The 18,290-nt window shown below is 34.5% G+C and overlaps 1 protein-coding gene across 1 annotated transcript; it reads right to left on the bottom strand.

The window, feature by feature from the left end:
- Window positions 1–15,031: 15,031 nt before the first annotated feature.
- LOC142519172 (uncharacterized) lies at window positions 15,032–17,430 on the bottom strand. The gene is made up of 3 exons (XM_075622107.1): window positions 16,865–17,430; window positions 15,920–16,291; window positions 15,032–15,707 (listed from the first exon to the last, which is right to left on the bottom strand). Exons 1-3 carry the CDS (start codon window positions 17,268–17,270, stop codon window positions 15,343–15,345), a joined length of 1,143 nt encoding a protein of 380 aa, XP_075478222.1. The 5' UTR covers window positions 17,271–17,430; the 3' UTR covers window positions 15,032–15,342.
- Between the last annotated feature and the right edge of the window lie 860 nt (window positions 17,431–18,290).

The following is an 18,290-nucleotide window of genomic DNA, read 5'->3' as shown; positions in this document are numbered from 1 at the left end:
AAATTTTCGTATGAACCCTTATCTTATAAATCTTGAAATTCAAGCTTATGCAACCCAAATTATATTAGATAACATAATTCCAACGCACATATTCACTTATTCTCAAGTTTCTTAATTATTTTTTTTTTAAAAAAAATTTCATCAAGACAAGATGATTACCTCAATTCTTACATGCGTCTATCAAGTAACCTAATCATCCATCATACCCGAATTTCTAGAAAAAATTAACCCCAACAAAGATATAAATTTAACTCTTAAGTTTATTATTAAAACTTATGCTACATCAAACCTTAAGTTCTCAAAAATAATTTAACTTAATGTCTAATCTTATAACTTAACGAAATGATCAATTTACCTTAAATTGTTATAACTCTAAATTCTTAATTTTTCCACTGTCTTATTCTATTAACACTTAGATTTTTAAGCCCTATACTGAATCATCCTACAATACCCTTGATTGTCATTCCTTATTACATTATAACCCAGATATAACAAGGTTCTATTTATCTCTTCAAGCTCAAATCACCGAAAAGTCTTATCATTTAAATCATTCAATTCTCACTTATTGCTAAACTAGTCCCAGAATTTCTTAAAAATTGCAAAATTAACTCTTAATTTTCTCGAATACTATCCAATTTGTCCTAAATCTCGAAATTCAACAATTACCCATAAGTTGTTGGCGTTTCTAATTCCATTTTATATGTTTCTCGTAACATAAAGTTCAATAATTTTAAGCTTATTAAACCCAAAATCAATTATCATAACCTCGAAAAATTACTGATTTAACCCAATTGTTCATCTAAAGTTCGAATTTAATCATAAAAAATTCCAGAATTTGCAATGTGGCCCTTAAAGTTCTCAAAAATTACATTTTTGGCCATACAACTCTTCGAAATTTGCATTTTTGTCCACATAAAATTTTCGACTTAGCCTCCTTAAACCTTAAAATTCTCGAAACTCAAAATTTAATCCCAAAGTTTAGTAAATTCAAAAATAGTCCCTTAGAATTTTATTTTTGCCCTTAGGTCCTCAAATTATTTGTTATTACAATTGGGTCCTTAAAATTCTCAATTCATGCAATTCAATGCTTAAATCCAACTAGGTAAAGCATGCATCCTAAGTAAATTTTACGTTTAATACTTTCAAAGATCGTCGTAATCTTTGAATCATTATTCATTGCATAAAATCCTCAAAAATTAACTCAACTAGCAACTACGAATCATCAGTAATTTCTTAAAAAATCTACAAGTCCCAAAATCATTCATAATTTTCAAGATTAACTTATTACCCCAAAGAGTAGAGCATCAGTACTACTAACCTAAAAATCAATATAGTCAAATCATTATCAACCTCTCTTAAAGCCCAATATTCGAATTTTTAGACACGTCCAATTCCAAACGTAACAAACATGCAATTTAATCTAGTTTATTTTAAAAAAACAGTAAATCCTTAAATCATAAAATGAGTTAAACATATATCCTAGATCATCATGAAGCGTAAATCATGTTAACATGCAGGTGATAGGAGAAATTTATTTAAAACATTTAGAACATAAAATCTCACAGACTTGAGGTTTGAAGACTGAGCTGCAGAAGCTGGCGGTGGCACAACCCTATACATGATCCTTGCTCTGATACCAACTGTAACGTCTACAGTTTTAAAAGTGCGTAAATATTTTTTTTTTATAAATCTCATATTTTTGAAATAACATTCAAACGTTTCGCAAGCATGCGCTGTACAGAAAAATATAGCATTTAAAAACGATCTTAAATATTTGACAGTAAAAATAGTGCAGTTTAAAATAACCAAACTCACCCCAAAATCATACGTAAACATGAACCAATCAAAATCTTAAAAATCATCAACATAGAAAAATATTCATCTCCACTCAATCTCATAAATTATAATCCAGAAAATATGCGGTCCTCGGGTCGTGTCACTGCATCAAGTCTGCCTACTCAGAATTCGGCACCTCAAGTCTCCTCATCATTAAGCTCACCTGCATCACACACGTCTAGTGAGTCTAAAGGCTCAACACACCTGTACCAGGAATAACAAGTACATATACATGGTACACAGCAGTGAAAAATACCATACTCAACATATCTTTCATGAACTTTAAAATCTTAATGTAAACGTGTCATATGAAATCGTGACGTGTCAAAACAATTCATCGTTAATTATCGTTCATCATTCATCATTCATCATTCATCGTTCATCCTTTATCATTTATCATTCATCATTTATCATTTATCATTTGTAAATTCAGTTCATTAGAAGTGACTATCGTACATCATTCATCATTTACGATGGATCCTTCACACATAGAACCACGGTACCCGGCAGCTGTCGGACGTCAGTGACAAGATTACACATCCACTGTGCCTAAGCCTCATCATCAGCATTTAAATATACATCTTAAACATTTACATATACTTCGATAGCCAAAACTAATTCCCACATTCGAAACATTATCATTTTCATCACTTACAAAAATCATGCACAAATGTCAAATTCAAGCATGCAACGTATTTTGTCATAAAATCTTAAAAATCATGAATCATGATGCATAAAATTTTAAAATATCATAAATTTGTGCTCAGGGCACTGCTAGGACCAAAATCTCACCCCGGATGCAAAATGACCATTTTGCCCCTGGAAACCCAAAAATTACCGTTTTGCCCCTAGACGTAAAATTTCACGTTTTTGGACATTTCTTAATTCCAATGACTCTAACATGTCCCAAATAATTATTTAAGCCTATGAATTTTCTCATATTTTTATTTGGCTTAAATCGATGACTTTTAAATTAATCTTTAAATATAACATATTAATGCGTTTTAATCCCGAGTTAAACCAAACATTAGCATAAAATTTTTAAATTCAAAACTTAGACTTCTAATAATTATTTGAGCTTAAATATAATTTTCTATAATTTTATTAAGCTTAAATTTAGGCGTTTCAATTAATTCTTTAATTAACGTTTTGTGCGGCGATTAAATCTCGGATCAATCCAAAACTCATTATTTTGATCCGAAACTTACCAAACTCTTAAAAATGTCCCAAGACATATTTATAAGCATTCCTAGACGTAAACTCGAGCCAATTCAGAATTTAACCGATTCGTTTTAAAACTTGGACCGGGGTCTCGGTTTTAACCCGAATCGGCTCGAAACTCAACCGAATTTGTCCCAAATTTTTACCGCACTTAATAAACACTTAAAAGGCCCTAAAACCCATCAAGACTCATCCCTTAAACCTTTATGAACAGACCTCTAAGGCTACTGAAAAATTCTGCAAGTTGCCGATCAAAATCCTAGTTGTCCCATCTTCCCCTTCTTCGATCCTAACCTACCACGAATGGAACCAACTACTAAACCACCTCACCTAGACCAGCCTAGGACCCTACTGGACCCCAACCTGTCGAGGCTTGCAGCCCCCAAAAGTCCCAACAGCCGAACATTCTACCACAATTAATCCTAGCCTCGGCCGAGCACACCTTCGAACTCGGCTCCTTCACCTATACCCTCTGCGTGATCAGCAGCTCCCAGCCTTCTACCAGCCCTAACACGGACCCAAGGGGTCGGCTTTCAAGGCTGGAATTGAGCCATGCTCGGCTAACCACCCAAACGCCTCGATCTAGCCCTCAAACGTATAACCCCGCTACCCGAGCATTTACCGATCGAGCTTGACAACCTCAACACTTCAGCACCTAGACATCAATATCCATGACCTGCACAGCCCCCTCACATCACAAAATTAACAGCCCTTTCACAAAAATACTGAAAACGTGAACAAACTATCGTATGATGCATGAAAACACATGGAAACCGAAAATCTTTCGTATAAAGGCTTAGATTGAAAATTTTCACACATGAACCCAATCAACAGCATATAAACGTTTATGAAGTGAGAAAAAAAGATGATACATAGCATGCATGTTGATCTTTTATGCGAGAAGGTTGAAGAGAAGAGAAACGGCGAAGCGTCGAATGGATTAATTTGCAAGAATAAGTGAAACCGAGGCAACCAGCTGCACTTCAAGAGAAGAAATGCTGCTGAACCCACGTACATAATGAAGGGGTGAGGGGTTGTCGGATGGTGGGAAGGTAATAAAATGTGTATCGTCAAAATGTAATAATTAAATAGTTAACAATTAGATTAATTAGTCTTTATTCTAAATTAAAAAGGAATTAAAAGAGTTTAAGCCCAATAAGCTTAAAAGTAGACACATTAAATCCAAACACACCCCCGCAAAATATTTTGTGTTGGAAAGTTTTTGAAAACATTAGCCGAACCTTTAAAAAATTACTCGATTCGATAAAATTTGCGTACCGTTAAAAATAAAATCATGTGGCTAAAATTAATCAATAAAATTCCATTTTTGAAAAATACACACTACAAGAAAAAAGGCGAAAGACAACGGTTATTAACCGTTGTCGTAGGTCAAAAAAACTATTGTTAAAGCCTCTGTTGTTAAATGGTGCGCTCAAATACAACGGTGAAAAACCGTTGTCGTAGACATCAAAGACGACGGTGAAAAACTGTTGTCGTAGGTCTTGTAAAACCGTTGTTAAAGGCAGTGTGGTTAAAAGGGTGCGCTCAAAGACAACGGTGAAAAACCGTTGTCGTAGCATTGAAAAATCGTTGTAAAACAAAATATTGCGACGGTTTTTCTAAACAACCCCGTCGCTAATAGCGACGGATTGGTTGTCCGTCGCTAATTAGCCACGGTTTTGTTATGATTTCCGTCGCTATTATTTTTCGTAAAATACCGTAACAAAAAAACTAACAATCTTACTAAATTAATATATTTATAATCTTTAACTTAAAATTGAAGTTTAAGGAAAATCGTGAAAGAAAAAAGAATTTGAAAAGTGAAACTAAGAAAATGACTTAGGTGTGTGAAGAAAATGACTAGGGAAGCGGATATTTATAGACAGTGTGCGACGGTATTTGAGTAAACCGTCGCTATAAGCGACTACTGTAATAGAACCGTCGCTATTTGCGTCGGTTATCTACACCGTCGCTATGAGCAACGGTGTTTTAAACAACCGTCGTACACATTAACTTAGCGACGGTTGTTTCGTCGCTAAGTTAAAACGTTAAGAATTTAAATCGACGACGGTGTGCTAACAACCGTCGCTAATTTTAGCGACGAACATCCTAGAAATGTCGCTAAAGTTAGCGACGGGTTAGTTATAACCGTCGCTAAATTTAAATTAGCGACGGTAATTTATAAAACCGTCGCTACATATTAACCGATTTTTTAAAAAAAATTAGAAACTACGACAACGTTTTTTCAAAAACCATTGTCTTTAACCAAATAAAACACTAAGAAACGACAACGTTTTAAAAAACCGTTGTTGTAGTTAAAAAACCATCCGAAAGACAACGTTTTAGAAAAACCGTTGTCTTTGACCCTTGACAGAATCGTATATAGACAACAGTTTTTGGAAAAAACGTTGTTGTAGCCCTGTAGCCCAAAAAAACCATCCAAAAGACAACGGTTTTTAAAAATCGTTGTGGTAGCCTAAAAAAAAAACGCTCATAGACAACGGTTATTAAAGCCGTTGTTGTAGCCCAAAAAAAAGCTCTTAGACAACAGTTTTTAAAAATCGTTGTTGTAATCCAAAAAAAAAAACGCTCATAGACAACGATTTTTAAAAAATCATTGTCGTAGACACATCAAAGACAACGATTTTTAAAAATCGTTGTCGTAGACACATAAAAGACAACGAGGGGTTTTTTAGGCTAGGACAACGGTTTTTGTTAAAACCGTTGTTAAAAGAAAAATGACAACGGTTTTTATTAAAGCCGTTGTCGTATGAGTGTTGTTGATTGAAATTTTTCTTGTAGTGACACTTAAAAACACCTTATATTAATTAATAAATATTTATCATGTAATAAAAATAATTTTCCTGAAAATTCTCCGGTCTTCGTTCCTCGTTCGAGCGTGAAATGCATTCAGAAACCCTAATGCATGAACTTATAAAATGTATGAAATAAATTATACCATGCATGAATTATGCATAAAATGCATAAAAATAATTAAACATAAATTAATAAAATAAACATGCATTTTATGCTTTAAAACAATTTAATAAAATACCAACGAAATTTAATAACTTGCATGCAGGTGGTTCACGTGGACCTTCAGATTTTCGGGATGTTACAGAAAAGAACTAATTTTTTTTTTTAAAAAATAACATATTGCTTTAACACCAAATTTTGTTGTTTATAGGATTAAAAGCCGAAAAAGACTAATTTACAAGATGAATTTGCTAATTTTCTTTATCAAAACTGAGAATTTCAAGAATAATCTTTAAAGTTTGGTCCTCTAATTAGCCAACATTTGATCCGGATGCAATAAATTATTTTTTTAATGTCATGTTATTAGTTTTATGAGTATGTTTTTTATAACACGGTTTCACGGATCTATATTTGTGATACGGATTGACTAATTTCATACTGGATTCCATTTGTAATCCACATAGGTTGAAAGGAGTCAGTTGGTGAACTAGGTTCATCTGTCACTCTCTATCCCGTCCACCACTGAAGTTATCTCTTTTTGAAGTCTTTTTAAGATCTTAATAAGCTGGACAACATTCTGATCTTTGGAACTAGGCAAGATGACCAATATAAATCTTGAAAATTCATCAATGATCACCAAAGTTTAATTCTTTCCCCTTAGTATTATTACAGGTATTGTACCGAATAGATCCGTATAAATAAGTTCCAAATATCGAGCCGTTGAATTCCTTCTCTTGTTCTTGAATCTTGATCTGATCTGCTTTTCTTACTGAGATGCAGAAAAAACCTTATCTTTGGTAAAATAAATGTTAGACAATCCCGAGACCAATTTTCACTTACTTAGAAATAGCATTAAATTTGAAGTTTAAGTGATTGGGCTATTTATGTCATAAAAAATTCTTATTACCATGTAATGCAAAAAAACATGTAGGAACAGTAAGATTATCATCATTCAACTAACTTTAAATGCATTTAATTCTCTTAATCAAATTAGCATAGTATTTCAATTTGATGATTTAACAGAGCATGTGTGTTTGCGAAATTCAACATAATAATCATGATCACATAATTGACTGATGTTAATCAAGCTGTAGCAAAGATTCTCAATTAATATTATATCTTTAACACACTACAAGAATCAATGCTTATGGTGACATTCATAAATGTCATCATATTCAATATTTAGTGACATTTAAGTTTTAGTGACACCTCCAACAAATGTCATCTATTCCAATGTCGTCTTAAACTTACTGACATTTTTTAATGTCATTATAAGATGTTAATGACAACTTTATACGTGTTACTAATTATTCATATAATGACAATTTTAAATGTCAGGAAAACTCATGTTTAAATACATTTATAGATGCCTTGTTATTATAGTAATAATGACAAATTTATATGTCAGTTAAAATCATTTATAATGACAACTAAAAGTGTCGTGTATGTTATTTATAATGACAATAGCAAATGTCAGAATATTTGGGTTGGATAAATATAGGATGAGGGAAAATTAGATAAAATAAATGTGAAACTAAAAAAACATATTAGATTAGTTATCCTGACATTTTTAATTGATGTCATTTTTTATATGGAGGGAGACAATTATTTTCCCTCCTCCAATATTTATCTAACCCAAATATTCTCACACTTATTTATAGTGAAATTTTTAAGTTTTTTAATGATTTTTTACGATGTGGGAAAAGTAATTGTTCTCCTCCATATAAAAGATGACATCAATTAAAAATATCATGATAACTAATCTAATATGTTTTTTTATTTTACACATTATTAATTTTTTACAAGTGTCATTATTAAGTATTTGTAACAACATTTAATTAAAAGTGTCTACAAAAAAGTGTCACAATAGCCATTTATTGTTGTAGTGACAACTATCTTGTTGTGGATAATCTTACCATTACCCACATTCTTACTCTTGGAGTTATCTCCAAAAGTGATTCTCTTGATTTTGTTTGTCATATTCTTGAGCATTTATTTCCCAGATACGAGGAAAAAATTTTGAGAAGCTTTTTCTTTAATACATGCAATCATTTAATAAAAATTTTGATACTCAAATCCAGTTGGGTGCCATAACAAATTAACCTTTTTAGGACTCACACCTGAATTAGCCTAACAGGCTTATTAGGGTGTGTATCCAAAAAAGTGTGGGCTTGGGCAAAACCATGTGACTGTGTGTTATGTGTTCTCTCTTTCTCCAAATGTTGTTTAAGTCGTTCATCTTTCCTGTTAAGTCTGTATATCTTTTGAACATGTCGACAATTATGGTAAAGACTAGGTTTACCCTTCATAGAGTAATGTCTGGTTTCTTGTGAGGCAAATTTGAGACGGTGTAACAAGCTTAACTTTGTCTACATTTAGGCCATGTCCGATTAGAGTTAGAAGTCCCTAGTTCAACATAACATAAACCTCTACGTTTGCTTTTGTTATCAAGATTGGCATTCTGACTAGATTGGATTTATGGTCGATCATGTTCATATATTGTGCAAAACCTAACAAAGTTTATCATCATAGACTTGTTTTTTTCTAGACACGAATGAGCACTTGCCTAAGAAGAACTACATTCATTGTTTCCAAACATTATAACAGTTTTCTCTCCAGACTGTTTTTGCAGCTCATTCTTCGCATCCCATCATTCTCAGCAGCTAGCTGATTGGGTTTCATCCTTAGACCCTCAAGTTTCTTTCGCTTCGAGAAACTAGAGTTGGAACATTCTTGGCAATTCATCATTCTCAGCAGCTAGCAGATTGAGTTTTACCATTTGACCATCAAGTTCCTTCTGCTGCGAGCATCTAGAGTTGCTTAACTTTTCTATTAGGCATATGTTCCTTGCCTTGACTTCCTGTAATGATTGCAAAAGTCTTGTTTACTCGTTTATCATGTCATGTAATGTCAAGACAAGTTCCTCTCATATGAATTCATTGGAGTTGAAATCAAAGACCATGTCATTGGAAATTTCCAGCTCAATTTCCTCTGTTTCTGGCTCAACATCCTCCATGAGGCAACGAACTTGTTTTTCTTCACTTTCGCTGGAAGAAATTTCTGAGCTAAAAGTTTCTGAATCTGTATCAGGCCACTTACACTTGCTTTCCTCAGCGAAGATCACCTTTTGGTCCTTGTTCTTTTTTGGAACATTTCATGTTTGCAATCTTGATTTTGATGTTAACAAAACTTGTTTATTTGTTTCTAATGAGTTTACCTAAGTGCACAGAAACTGAAACTGATCAGTTACCAAGCTTAAACTGAAGCTATCGAGACGCAAACTGAAAGTGTCAACTGATTGATCGAACTGAACCAGTACAACTGAAATATCAAGAGCAGTTCAATTGATTGTCCAGTTGATAGTTGGGTTAGCAGAAGACCTTCAGAATTCCGGATAGCTGATGAAGTGTTCAACTGATGAAGAGTCCAACTCACCAGTTCAACTGAATCAGTGAAATCAGGTCAGCTGATGAGTCAACTAATTTCACCTCTCCAGTTCAAGACCAATTCAACTGACCAATTCAGAACATCAATTAGGAGCGAACCAGTTTGCAAATACGAAAAGCTTAATCCAGCTGTGCACAAATGTGCAAAAGCTATTGTACGATCAAGATACAATAAGAGACGTTGCAGCATCGCTTAGAGCCAAATGTTCCAGATATCTATTTCGGGGGAACAAATTCAAACTGTAACGAATTCATTCACTAAGTCTCACTCTACGTTCATCCAAAAACCTATAAATAGAAGCCGAAGCTCAGTGAAGACTATGATGAGAGTTGACGAGTGAAGAGATAAAATACATAGAGGGCACACATAATGCTTATCAGCTTTGAAGAAAGCAATCAGCCTAGAGGGAACACTTGAACGTGTTATCAGCTTAGTTTTAGAAACATATTTCTCTCAGTGTGTGAGAACATTTTCGGGTAGTTTTCAAAGATCAGTTCTCACTCACATACACACCACCACTCAAATTCCGTCTTGTACAAAGACGTAAAACATGTGTATGTAGTTTTAGATACACAGACATTAAACAAGTATTGGCTGGAAGGTGATTCCTTCAGTCTAGACTAGGAGTTCAGTTAGGCAGTTGGTAAGTCCTAAGCTGGGTAGGTTATTACACTTGTAATTAATCAAATTCTTCTAGTGATAGCTACCCGAGGAGGTAGAAGGGGTGACGTAGGAGCAGTTCAGTCTCCGAACATCCATAAATATATCTTGTGTACTCTAACCGTTGACCTCTAGCTTTAAACTGACTTGATCAGTTCGAGTATCTATCAGTTCATTTCTCACCATAACTGAACTGATACATGCGAGAATTAATCTCCCTTATCTTCAGTTAATTAGTTACACAAGATTAAAAACTTTAACTAATCAGTTTTCCAATGCTTAACATAAACATAAAATTTTCAATTATTTCAATTTCACTTTTTTTGCCATCGGTCGTACAGATGAATATTCCATCATCATTTAGAGTTTGACAATATTAAGAACCCTACATAGACACACTGATATGAACACCAAAATCTGTCCACCACATGTGTCTAGACACTGAAGATAAATTAACCTCGGAACAAACCAAATTAAGAAACATGATTTTCTTATGCCCTTATGCTCCACATAAAAAAAATACTACTTTCCGGTTCATTTGTCTTCTTTCGAGGTGCTATATCCGTAACTTACATCCTCAATTCTTTATATTTATATCTCATTGAAGTTAGACTTAAGAGCGTATAAAAAATCACCCTTTTCATTCGTGACAAACCTCTTTTCAATATCCTCAAGGAAATCCTTAATTGTAGTTATATCTTTAGACACATTGCACTAATGATTCTTTAAAGTCTTTCTTTATGATCATCACACTTGAAATTTGATTTCTCTAATATTTCCATATCTCTCTTTTCATTAGAAGTACTTTTAAGTTTTATCTGTCACAGGTATAGAAGAATCAATACGTAGCGGAAAGTCTTAGATCCCAAAAACTATCAAAATATTATCTTTTCCATAACTTGGAAATAAGATCCATTTTTAACATAAGAATATAGTTGATGTTGGCAGCAACAATAAATTCAAATAAAGGTAATTCCTCATCTCAAGATATCTGATACAATATTAATTTGTAAGTGATATCTTATTATAGTAATCAAATATTGATAATAAAAACATGTCAAACAATAAATTTTCTTTTGGGCTAATTTACTCTTCATAAGTAACAGAATAAGCATCACATATTTATTACCATATGCGGAAATATAATTATATTAAATAATTATCTTCTTTTGAGTCGATTAATTATTCACATATGTTACACACCAAAAATCTTTTATATTTCAAAACAAATTAATTTCTTTAATAAAGGTCACTTTGGCTACTTTGTTGCTTCAATTAATTTATCCCAAAATATATATACCTTAACTATTCCATTATTTTGAATTTAATATAAACCAAATAGATTATTTTCTTAAATATAAATTAAGTTTTTTTGGTCAAAGTCAAATGTTGATATCCTTTATCATCCATATATTTCACACTAAAATAAAAAAGTTAATTTCATGGGCCAAGTTCAAAATACTCCGAGCCGAATCCAAGGATTATGAAAAATCCAACTGTAGAGTAATAATAATAATAATATTATTATTATTATTATTATATGAACCGGATTTGATCTAGATGACCTGAGTACCAGGGGTTTTTAAGTAACTCCTTTATCATTTGACCTCTAATTTATACAATTTTTTTATATGACGTGGAACTCACGACCGTTGCTTTTCAAGAACATTGGATAAACCTCGAATTAAAACAATATGCTAGAATTTATACTATTCTTGTTCTATACATCATATCTTTCTGGATTTATTAGCAATCATCACTTTTTGCATCATCATTCTGAACTCGGTGTTCATAATTTCAGATCCCCGATTTTCGATCTACCTAGTTCATCCTAGTTGTTGAGCTGATCGATTGAATTATATATTAAACGATTAATTACTGGAATAAAAAAAAAATTAAATGGAGCCGAGAAGAACAAACCTTGACTCAGAAATTGAGTCCATTGGAAAAAATGAAATGGGTCTAAAAACGAGTCAAATATGTCCAGGTCTATATCTCATTCGAACAAGTGAGAGTTTAGGACCAATACCACTGCCAGTCGTGTAGTCGAGGATGAAGTTTTGTGGCTTTTTTTAGATGATCATATAGCTATATTGAATTAGAATTGGAGTAGATCTCTTGTGAGATAGTCTCATGAATCTTTATATATGAGACATGTCAACTCTACCGATATTCACAATAAAAAGTGATACTCTTAGCATAAAAAATAATATTTTTTCAATTGATGACCCAAATAAGAGATCCGTGTCACAAAATACGACCCGTGAGACCGTCTCACACAAGTTTTTGTCTTAGAATTGTTAATGAATTTTTTAAGGTTTGTATGAGATTTAAATTAAAGCTCCAAGTTATTTTTGGTTTGTCAATAGATATAAATGCTTCTCCAAATGAAATATTTTCTCTTGTCAAAATTGATTTGTATACTACTACATACGAAATTTCTGAACTTGATAATATCTCCATATATAATAGAAATATGATTTGTGTTACAGCGATTAAACAAACACCTTTTTGTACGATGGCAAATAAAATAGTTATTAAGATTTTTTTTATTAAATGATTATTAAGAATTTAGCGACTTGTGAAAGGAATCCACTGTTGGATCTCGGTTTTTTTCGTGCCCAAATACAATGGAAGTTTTAAAAATATTAGATCTTGACATTCAAGATTTATTTTTGTTTGAGCACTCGTATGCTTTAAATTGAATAAGCATTCAGTAGGGCGTTAAAATATATACCTTTAGTGAATTAATTCACTCGGCTCCAACTATTCCGGTTGATGCGATCCGGGTGAAATGGATGAGCTGGGTCGGGTATTCCACCAGATCTGCTATCAGTATGATGAGGGAAATAAGAGCAGAATGTTTGGAACAGAAGCTTTCCTCCTTTAAGCAGTCGAGAAGATTTGCGAATAAGAAAGTAACCACGTGAATGAGCGCCGGAGGAGTATCCGACGTGACCACTCTGATGCTTAAGTCATTGAAGGACTCAATCTATAAACCAATGTAACCAAGTGATGGCTGTGAGATTGGTGTGGAAGATGAGTAATAAATGCACAATAAATGAGTGTATTCAATATCTGAATAGATAGTAAATGCAAAGAATGAACCTGATATTTATAGTAGAGGATGTGATGATGTCCTCGTTCTTTGTGTTGATAATTAATTATAGTAGGGTGACTGATTATACCCTATTATTCTGACATGTCAAATCTTATACTAGTCACATCCAGCCTACCTGATTTTGTCAACCACTTGTATTGGTGTCAGAGATAGGTCGGCTACACACACTCTACTTTGTCGGCGTTATTAAATGTGGCACGCTTATTGAAGTGGCCCGGGTAGAATGCCTCTCAGGAATTTACATGAGAGCCCGAGCATCCAATAGCCCGGGTCGATTAAGTTCCGGGTGTTCAACGGCCCGGCCTTTCGACTGGCCTCTTCACAGGTTCTCTCTGTCAAGCCGAATTTTTCTTTTCAAAATTTTGGATTTTGAGAGCAACCACCGAAATTTTTTTTGGAAGAGCCGAAATCCCTTTCTTTTATTCTTGCAAAAGTTTCGGATGCATCTTCAATCACCAACCAAAGCAATATATTTTATTATTTTAACTAATAATTGCTTTTCTTAATTAATCATATTAAATAAGTTAAGGATTTCAACATATATATTAGATTCTCGAAAATTGCACATGCACACACCACAATCATGCACATTTCGAAAATATGCATATATATATATAGATCACCAATGTCTAAATAAGGCAAGTGCACTCCCTTTGACTATTTTAGCAGTCATGCTCTCAAAATTTCTATAAGCTTTTATAAACTTTATTTATAAGATTATCGATTGATCATATCAAACTTATTTCTTATAAATTCAACTTCTTGAATTTATTATCTCAACGGGAACAAGTAAGCCAGTGCTTGTGTGACCCTCAATGGTTCGGGGATACAGCTAGCCGTTGGTTCACAACTCTTTGTGATTCATGACATAATCCTTTATTCGGGCTTACCCAAGTTAACCTCATTCTTTTCATCAACTCCTTGATCAAGAATGTCAGAACTCATTTCTGATTGCACCCATCATATCATAGTAAGAGCTTCTAGTAACATCGTCTCATGATCTCCTAGGTATTACTGATAGTGCCTGCAAGAACCAGTCGATTATGATTAACGTACAGTATGGTCCCTTCATCTCATATATCCCGATCGAATCTGCAACTATTGGTTCATCGAGGGTTGCATAATAATTCGATAACCATGTGACACATCTTTGACAATAAATAGTGGCATCGCATGTACAACTGGAGAACTCCTTTTCTAACGTACATCTCATACTCTGGTCAAAGATTCCATGCACTATTATTTCATCAGATCACATAGGATATCCACACCCGTAGGTGAGCGGTGAATTGCCGACTACAATGCACTGGCTCCTACATGTGTGGCAATTGTACCCAATCTCGCCACCTGATGACCCTCCTGAGGTCGGTAAACGAGTCAAAGCACAGCTCTAGCATATAGAACCTCAGTGTTGTCTCGGGTCGTAAGGACTAATGGTGCACAATCATAACCACGGACTTATCCTCTCGATGAATGATAACCACTTGGAAAGTCCGAGGGAGGGTAGTTCGGTATAATCATCAAATGACTACCCATCTGCATGTTTGGACATCTCTATGCCCTTAACAAGAAACGCGGATACACAACATCACAGATGTTAGTCTCGAGCTCAAGCGACCTTTATCCATGTTTTAGACGGCTGAATCAAATAGGAACAAATTTAGATTATACAGTGTTTACAAATGAGTTTCAACATCGAATTACGATTCGTTTGTATTAAAGTATAATCAAAGACTTATCTATGCTGATTGCATGGATATACAGATAAAGTAAAACAAGACCATAAAAAGTTAAATTATATTAAAATAAAAATTGTTTATTACACTTAAGTCAATAAATTTCCTAGCCAACCGTTGGTTTGCAGGACATCTATTCTAACATCCACCACAATAGAAGTCAAAACCAACATCATAAAAACTTACAAGAAACGCAAAAATAAAATAAAATAATAAAAGAAAACATATCATCTGGCAAATTGGCATTCAAGGATTAGAAGTACATGAAACGAATATGCGATTAAGCGCATATTATTTGAACATGTTGCACAACTAAGCACCGATGCGTATTTTTCTGACATACCATCACAATTTAAGTTTCTTCTGGTGATGGCCAAATTTAGCGAACAAGTGTGCAAGCAACGCAAAGAATGAAGCAATGCACCACATTATCCAAGAAAAGACCAAGATTATATAATCCAAGAACTTCTTCTTTGGAAGATGGGTTCTGTCAGATTGAAGCAAAGCCCTGTAAACAGCTTCGGTCAAGGCAAATGCAGTAACGGGGTCGGATTCCTCGGCCAAGATTCCTTGTTCCGTCAAACAGGGTATGTCATATGCGCCAGTAGTCACTGGTATCCCCAAATATTCGCATAGCTTTAGCCTCCCATTGATCCTATCTTCTGCATTTAGGGTGTCTCCATGTGTTAAGATCAAGATCGGTTTCTCGTCTGCGGGGAACAACCCGATTAGTCGTGGAAATAAGAAGCTACTTGATGGCGTTTGACTTGGCTTTAGCATGTTTTTGAAATGATAATCGGATATAAAATATTGACGAGTTTCAGGTTATATAAAAAAAAGAAAAGAAAACAACATAATCATAGGATGAAAATTCTCTCATCTAGATGATCCCAAGAAAAAGAAACTAAAAGTAAAAACTTACTAGCACTTTTAGCAGATGGCAAATTGTAAAGGTCCCTCAAGGCATTAATAGACCTCAAATCACTACTTTGGAAAGCTTTGCTGACAAATGATAGATTAGCCACAAGCATCACACAATTGACCTTTCTCTTAACATATCTTGAACTAGTTATCCCCATTGATCCGCCAAGTTCCTTGACATTTTCGGCCTGTTGTCGAAAACAAGGTTGGTTATGGCGAACCCCGTCGGCCATCCAACCCGAAACCTCTTTCAACCCTTCTTCCATCTGGTCTTGATCTAATCCCCTCGTTTTGAAGACGCAAAACCCGTTTCTTGGTGACCGCAAAACGTTGTGCTCTTCGAGGTATATCGTTGTGTAATTCGAAGATTCTCCTGATCATCATATTCGAAATTCCAGGATTCAACAAAAAAGGCCGTCTCCATAAGTCTAACGAGATGAAACTTTTAGTTAATCATTTTCTTAATTTTTAATGAAAAAGAATTTTTGTAAATTATAGACTGTTATCTACTGGACATGGCTCTAGATTCCAAATGAATAAAGCCATTTGAAAACAAGAAATATGAAATCTCATATCTAGAGTTCGTCTAATCTGACCCGCTAAAGTTCACATTAAACAATCAAATGAAACCAAAATCCTTGATCCACCTACAAAATTAAATTTCATATCTAAAGTTCATCCAACCCTCTAAATACAGAAAATCAAGTTAATTTCGTCCTCATGACTTGTATGAAGATGCAATTATTTAAGAGCTTCATCCGCAGTACCATAACTCAGCCACACAGACGACATATTGGGGTAAATTACTTTCTAACAAATTTATACCAACATATATGTGAATCAAACACTACCAAGATCCACTAAAAAATGGTGAATTTCTAAATTCCCATGAACCCAAGATCTGAAACCAGGCAGACCACCAATTGAAGGGAGAAAGTTGATATACCCGAGGTCTGAGCGAAAGGGATGAGACCAGATCTCCCAAGAACACTGTACATCAAGTTGATCAGAGAGCTTTTGCCCGAACCTGCCAGCCCAGTCAACAGAACGGTGACAACCTTCGGCACGTCCATTTCCTCTTTCTTGATTCCCCCAATCGGCACCCAGAAATCGCCAGCCCTGTAAGTCATCAACTTGTGCTTGAAATCATCCAGCCCTTCACCGGATACGAAAGCCAGCCTCTCCATTTCTCTGAGAACTTTAAGCCTCGGAGTCAACATGGACGGGTCGGAGATCTCAACCTTGAAACGCCCATTCTCATCGAAATCCTCCGCCGTCCTCCACCAGCAGAAAGACGGGTTCTGTGCCGCATTATGCTCCTCGTCGCTGCTGAAGAAATGGTGGTTCTTCATGTGGAATTCGATTATCAGATTGATAGGGGTTCTGGTTTTCTTGGAAGAGCTCCTCCTACAGCTGGATCTCTCACATGAAATTTAATAATCTTTACATGGGGTTTTAAAGAATCTTATTTTTTCCAGAAGTAGTTGTTTTAGATCATCATGAGACTCCATTAAATACTATAGTACAGTGGAACTGTGCAACTGTTCCAAATAAATTCTTCGCTCCATACTTATTGCTCGTCCATGTCAAAGTTTTGACGCACGCAAGAACAGGGGTCCAGTAAAACATGCATTGGTTAATTTTACAAGATAAATTTTTTATTTGATTTGGTATGTTAATATTATATAAAAAAATTTATTAGATCATCTTATTAATTAATTTTATGAGATGAATTTTTATTTAATTTGATTCATAAAAAAATATTAAATATTGTCTCTGTTGGGATATAATCGACGCTAGGCCAAATGTAAGACTGATAACTAAGGGATATGAAATACCACCAGCAGATAAACACTCATCTCCACGAACTCATGGCCTTAACAGCCCGACCCATTAGCACCCAAGTAGTTGCATACTGCTGCCACGAGTACAAAAAAATAAAGTTGCGCACTGCTGACAACTATAGCTTTTTGCATAGTGGTAAGCGTTTGATTCTAACAATTAATATCAAAACGAGGTCATATGTTCAAGTCTCCCAATAAACATATTTATATACTTCTTGGAGTGTTGCCTTAAGCGCGTATAAGTGATAAGATTACCGTGTTGGGTGACCTCTTTGGAAATTTTCGTGCGTCAAGCTGCTGACATTGCTTCACATGATCTGGTTGGCTAGTTAGGCTGTAAAAGAGTGATGCCAGATCTTAACGCGTAATATTGTTTATGTTACTCACATGACCGGCGGTAGGAAAAATGTAAGACTGATCTCTAGGGGATATGAGACAGCACTAGGAGATAGACACGCACCTCTCTAAACTCATGACCCTAACATTTCGACCAATTAGTGCCCAAGTAAGTGAACTCTACGTTGCCAG

Source organism: Primulina tabacum, chromosome 11, assembly GCF_025594145.1.
Source record: "Primulina tabacum isolate GXHZ01 chromosome 11, ASM2559414v2, whole genome shotgun sequence".
Classification (NCBI taxonomy): Eukaryota; Viridiplantae; Streptophyta; class Magnoliopsida; order Lamiales; family Gesneriaceae; genus Primulina; species Primulina tabacum.
Note: the sequence above shows the minus strand (reverse complement) of the source record. Positions and strands in the feature narration are given on the sequence as shown.

Coding starts and splice junctions, on each gene's coding strand:
- LOC142519172 (XM_075622107.1), bottom strand. CDS start 17,270: ATGAAGAACCACCATTTCTTCAGCAGCGACGAGGAGCATAATGCGGCA. Junction 16,292..16,864: donor CCCTTTCGCTCAGACCTCGG/GTATATCAACTT, acceptor TATGATGATCAG/GAGAATCTTCGAATTACACA. Junction 15,708..15,919: donor GCCATCTGCTAAAAGTGCTA/GTAAGTTTTTAC, acceptor TGTTCCCCGCAG/ACGAGAAACCGATCTTGATC.